Raw genomic sequence first — 6,123 nt, 5'->3', positions numbered from 1 at the left:
TATGACACTCCTGTCTCACATTCCAAGTAGTTTTGAGTTTAAAAAAAGACAAAACCATCTTAGCTAATGAAGCAAAGAGAGGTGACTCCCGTTCAAGATTAGCAGACATCTAATTACAGATTTACACTGAATGTGCTGCTTTTCATTTCAGCCTTTTACAAATAATGAGACTGTAAAACGCTGAAATGAAGAGCAGCAGTTCTGAAACATGATTCAATATTAAGTGAGTGGTTCACAAAAAGCTCAAAGTATTTAGATCGATGGTTTCCAAAACTTTATTCACATTTATATTCCTTGCTTTGTAAAAACACCTGTCATCATTAGACCTGTTAAGGCGGCGACGAATGTTGACCTTGTCTGATCTCATCTTTGTTACGGCTGACCCAGCACTTTCACTTCTCCTTCTCCCTCTCCTCTTTCTTCTTCTTCTTCTTCTTTTTCTTTCGGTCGTGGTGGTGGTCATCTGGAGAATGGGATTCCCTGCGAAGACTGAAAGTGCCAAAATACATTTAATACATTCTAAAATGAGAACTTTTCAGTCCAAAGTGTTCTGAACGCATATATAAGAAATCAGAACATCACAACAAGTTAAGATTTTACAGGATATGAACACAAACACTAATAACACTTTTAACAGTGCCTTGTTGCAACCAGCCAATAAATTAAAGAGGTACAACAAAGATGTTGCATTAGTCCTTTCTCACCTCTCTTTCCTTTTCTTCTTCCTCCCCTCTCTGTCATCGCTTTGTTCCCGACTGCGATGCCGTTTATTGTGGGAGTGGCGAGACTCAGCGGATGCTGACCTTCTTTCATCCAACCCGCGCCTGACAGACAAATAATACCAGGCTTAAGCCCATCAACTCCTCTAAAACAAATAACAATACAGACAACTGATCGGGAGCGTTTCATGTACCTGTCGGAGGAGTGTTTAGATCTCACGGACTCCTCCTCACCCTCTTCCTCCCTCCACTGTCTGGCAAGTTCCTCTGAATGGACGTTAATGACCTCTCTAATCACCTGCAGGGGCAACACAGTGATGACATATTACCAGTTTTGCTTATTAACATGGATTTTAATAGGAAAAGGCAGCAGTATTTACCTCAGTGTAGGATTTTTTGGTGATGTGAACATTCTTGGCTCGGTAGGACTGACGCCTCCTCTTGTAGTCCCTCATCTCTGCCATCAGTTCCAGGTGAGTCTTTGGTTCGTTTTGTCCTTCATCTGTAAACACAGATGTTGTTATTATCATTATGGTAGATTTTATAATCAGAATTGTTCAACGATGACCCCGAAAGTCTGTTTTTCATGTGTAGGTGATGCTACTGTTGTGACGTCTGGGGGGGGGGGTGTTCGCTCATTCTTACCCTTCTGAAGTTTGGACACCAAATCTACGTAGAGATCCTCATTGCTGGAGGAGGCTGCTTCCTTCTGCTGGCTGATCACATGATCGTACAGAGCCAATCTGTCAGCCACAGTGAGGTCACACAAGGCTCGCTTGTGGTTCTGAGGCACATCAACAGGTTCACCGGTGTACTGACCTGATGGAAGATCAGAAACAGTTTACGCACAACTAGTTACACTGTCTGATATAGTCAACAGTACAGGCCCTTATTGACAAACCCAAAAAAGGTTTACTCCTTAGGGCACAATTTGACTCCCTTGTTGACAAGTTCACAGATAATGTTCTCATTATACTACAATCTACTAGACTTGGAAGACCCATGCACTGTTGGTGCCCTTGTAGCGAAGGTAAAATGGGGTGACAACATATTTTAGAGTACACACAGGGCAGCACAGACCATTTCGTACACTCTTTGAAGGTGAAACTTTTGTTATGCCTACCCTAGTTTCATTTGAGTGGTGCAAATAAAGATAAAGTAGCTGCTGTACACCCAGTTTAGACTGTGTCAGGTCTATCTCACAGATGGTAAGAGGATCTGATAAAGGAGTACAACAGATTCTCCAGCTATTCTGTAGCTTCCCTCGTTTTAACATGCTGATGTTCAGTTTCTTTTTAGCTGCTACAGAGAGCTCTTCCTCAGCTATATTTCTGATTTTTCTATAATTAGTGTCAGTCTAATAATGAAAATCACCGTAGTCAGGACTTTTAACTGGAATCATTTAGAGAAAAAAAAAGAGGAAATCATCTTAGTATTTTGCATACTCAGTGTAAATCTGACTGAAAGTATGGACTAGACTTTCCCCAAAACGTAAAGGGAAAAGCCCAAGGTTTGAAAGGATATGATGTTAAAGGATACTGCACGTAATCACTTTTAAGAGCCCATCTCTTCTCTAATACTCACCACTGTGGCTGCAAACAGAACACACAACACACTGATTACATACTCATCAGCAGAAAAAATAAAATGAATAATGAAGGGAAAAAAATCCTCACAGTGTCTTAAAATAATAAAAGCTGCTCTATAACTCAGACAGATATTCGACAAAGGCTGAGGTAAAAGCATGTTTAGAGGGGCCAAAAATATTATCACAAGAATGTCCTCTAGTGACGTCTAGTGGTGGTTGTTGTCCTTGGCGTGAGAAACTAAATATCTGAACTTTGCTTCTACTGAATGTTGCATCTTGGTTCAAAGCAGTACACAAGAGCACACTGGAATAGCAGTTATGTAGTGAGGTTTATAAAATGAGCTGGTACCTTGCCAGAAGACTCCTTCCATCCTCATCAGCGGTGCAGCAGATCTCGCCTGTAGGATCACCTGGTGCTGGGTGGATTTGTCTGTGTGAAGGAAATAATATAAGGAAAACAAGACAATCACATCACAAATCTCTTTGAGAGTTTCATCTTATATGTTAACGAATGTTATAGATCTAGAATCAGTCATCAGTGTAAGGTGAAAAGGAGGAGCATAGGGTGGGTGGAATAATTAATTCATATTTGATAATATCCTGCAGTTCTAATACACTTTTTCATCCCTGTCCTTTAAATATATCTCCAAATACAGTAACTGCTGCAAAAATAACACAAATATATTTCCTTGTTATTTAAAAAGATATAACTCAACAGCAATGATTGCATTGAAGAATGTTTTTCCAATAATAAGATGAACTCTGGATCTGTATAATCTCTGAAATTAGTTTGAACGCTTCATTACAGAGACTGTTTTCCTACAGTGCTTTCACTCAGAAGTAAACATTTCTGAAAAGATTAAAGCAAAGAAGAAGGCTTTCTGTCAGGAGCACCAAATCTCAAAAGGATAGAGGTGTGGTTTTGAAAATATCTGACCTTTAATTGACTGAACTTTGGATATAATAAAGGACTGTGATAAGTGATGACTCACCCATTGTAAAAGTTCTGACACTGGTGTTATCGTAACACACTGATGGGTTGCACATCTCCGCCTGCAAAACAATTATAAACTCAACTCCTCTTTTAATGATTTCGTGAATTAACTGTGGCATTACAATAACACTTAAGCTCATTGTCACAGTAGCCTGTGGCATTTGCAGTCCATTGTCTTGACTGCTACTTTTGCTGCCATCAGTCCGTGGCTATGTATGTTACCTGCTCCTCAGGTGAGTAACCCATTTTTTTGAGCCTGCATTTGGCTTTGTGTTTCTCCATGGTCCTGACCGGGACTCTGTGGTCGGGGTCGTAGGGACACAGCTCCATTGGTTCCTGAAAAAATTGGACAGAAAAAATAAATTAAATCAGCAATAACTGCAAGTTCCACACCTAACGCATAATAACATGACTATGTCTAGGTATACGTCTTGATGGCACACACCTACAACAAGCCTGCTTTAAAACGTTTACAAAAAACGACATTTTTAATTTAATTGTACTTTAAGGTGTTATCAGCTTAGAGAGGTAGACTTCAGAGTACTGATTCGAATCTCTTCTACATCCAGGCTGAAGTGCCCTTGAGCAAGGCCCTTAACTGCTACCCGAGCACCTTGTGTGGCTGCCCGCTGCTTCAAGTGTGTTCATTATTTTCTATGTGTGCAAATAGATGAACGATAAGCAAAGAACTCATTTCTTGAATGTAAATGTACTTGGGACATCATTATTTAGTCCACTCTTGCTGATATAAATTAAATAGTACCACAAACTAACCATGATGTGCTCCAAACTAAAGCAAAATTTTATGACATTCATAAAGATAGGATTTATTTTGTGCTTGTTAATTTACAATGGATTAGTATTTACTATGAACACCTATCTGCCAACTGAGCATTTATATAAACTAATCTTTCAATCTTTGTAATTCTTAACCAGACAAACATTACCTGGACAACGTAATATTAACACACCGCTGCAACAAATAAATTTCACATTTGAATGTGGCAATGCCCTTTAACTACTGTGATACAAGTATTAAAATTACGCTTATTTTTGTTTTGGCTGAAGACTAACCGCTAATGCTAGCTAAACAAACGTTAGCTACCTGGTTGAGTTTGTAGTCCGGCGACCATCCCAGCGTTTCAAATATGTCGTGTAGCTGTTTTTTGTAGTTTTCTGTGAATTCCACTAGCTCCTGTAAACGGTCCAGGCGGTCCTGGACGGTTTGTATTTGTGATGAATCCGACATTTTACTATTTCACATCAAAATCAACGACAACTTTCACATGAAATCATCAGTGTTTAGTTTTCAGAGAACTGGCGGACGACATATTCTGCGCATACTGATGACGTTTACACATTGCAGACCGTCGCAAACGGTGCTTTAGCGATGCATCCTGGTAGTTGAAGTCCATTATTTCTTTATTTTCTTCTTATTTATATATTATGATATGATATGACATTATATGATATTATATTATATTATATTATATTATATTTAAAATAAAACAGTAACACATGTTCAAGTCTTTATTCATAACAGATGGAAATTCCTTTTTGCGTCAAAGATGCATTTTCACAAAAACACATATAAGTTAAATGTATAAAACTCAAATACATTTGATAAATATATGCCCAGAGGGAATCCAAGACATGCCAAAGGTAACAGAGGTTAGGTGGGGTACATTTGGTCATCTTGCAATGTCTCGGGATCCAGCAGATCATCTGTATATATGTCTTCTGTTCTGAGAAGAGAAAAGAAAGCAACAATTGTTTTCAACAAAAAAAGGCATGAATGGTTGTGTTTGTATAAATCTCACTATAATTCTGTGTCAGAACAAAACGAATGCATGAATGGTGGAAATGCAATAGAAACATGGTGTTAATGTTACATAATTCACATAGTACTCACATTACTTCAAGAGTGTCTTCGACGGCAACTTCCTCCACCACTTCCACTCCAACAACCATGCTCCTCCTCACTGCATGAATCAAATACCAGACTGTTGCAATAGATATTTCCCTTTTCCCTTGGAAACATTCAAATACACTTTTCCACTGATTAACTTCTGTTTTAAAAAAAGTTGAAAGTATTTTATTGAGAAAACAAAAGAACCTTCACAAAAATGTGTACACTCACCTCCATGGCAGATAAATGGGGTTCCCGGCCAGCAGGGACCCAGACTTTCCGGTTCCCTCTGCCCATAAACACATGCACATCCCTGAGTTTCCATTTCTGCACCTTCCCAGCCATGACCACCAATATAATGTGGCAATACGTCAGTTTCAGTCACTGTTATTGACTGCTGTGATGAAGGAGCACATGGATTATGCTCACTCAGGCCAGAGCTGCCAGGGATCCTTGAGTAAACCGGAGGTTCAAAGGTGGACCACTGAGCATCAGCAGCCTGACTGATAACGTCATCACAACCTGAAGATAAAGGTTAGAAACAGAGTTAAAGAGGCAAGGCAGCAGCTGATGTCAGTCCGGTGATGTTCTGTTGAGTAGTTAGCATAAATCTTTTAAAAAATAATGTTGTAAACATTCATTAATGACTCAAACATGCACAATGTAGGATTGGCTCAGAGTTGCGCCTTATGTGTGAATTTGTCTGGGCCATCTGTTTCCTGTACCCACTGGTAAGACCTGCTGGGTTTGGACCCAATTTTGTCACACACACGGTGCAGTGAATTCTATTTTATTTTTTTATTTTTTTATTTTATTTTATTTCTGACAGGGACCATGTACAATGCATTAATCACTTAAAAAAGGAGAAGATACACTGTATCAGATTTAGCAAATAGCTAATTTCACACACACA

At 39.0% G+C, this 6,123-nt stretch overlaps 1 protein-coding gene across 1 annotated transcript; it reads right to left on the bottom strand.

Annotated features, from left to right (window-relative positions):
* Positions 1–259: 259 nt before the first annotated feature.
* snrnp48 (small nuclear ribonucleoprotein 48 (U11/U12)) lies at positions 260–4,627 on the bottom strand. The gene is made up of 9 exons (XM_084556136.1): positions 4,407–4,627; positions 3,524–3,637; positions 3,300–3,360; positions 2,657–2,737; positions 1,365–1,538; positions 1,100–1,221; positions 914–1,017; positions 705–824; positions 260–489 (listed from the first exon to the last, which is right to left on the bottom strand). The coding sequence occupies exons 1-9, from the start codon at positions 4,548–4,550 to the stop codon at positions 393–395; spliced, it is 1,017 nt and encodes a 338-aa protein (XP_084412262.1). The 5' UTR covers positions 4,551–4,627; the 3' UTR covers positions 260–392.
* Between the last annotated feature and the right edge of the window lie 1,496 nt (positions 4,628–6,123).

Source organism: Chelon labrosus, assembly GCF_963514085.1.
Source record: "Chelon labrosus genome assembly, chromosome: 12".
NCBI classification, from domain to species: domain Eukaryota; kingdom Metazoa; phylum Chordata; class Actinopteri; order Mugiliformes; family Mugilidae; genus Chelon; species Chelon labrosus.
The sequence above is the reverse complement of the archived record's forward strand: the minus strand, read 5'-3'. Positions and strand labels throughout refer to the sequence as shown.

Bases quoted from the DNA above. Each gene is read 5' to 3' on its own strand.
- snrnp48 (XM_084556136.1), bottom strand. From the start codon at position 4,550: ATGTCGGATTCATCACAAATACAAACCGTCCAGGACCGCCTGGACCGT. The intron at 2,738-3,299 runs GTGAGTCATCAC...TCCTTCACACAG, and splicing joins TGTCAGAACTTTTACAATGG to ACAAATCCACCCAGCACCAG. The intron at 1,222-1,364 runs GTAAGAATGAGC...CTGTGTTTACAG, and splicing joins GGTGTCCAAACTTCAGAAGG to ATGAAGGACAAAACGAACCA.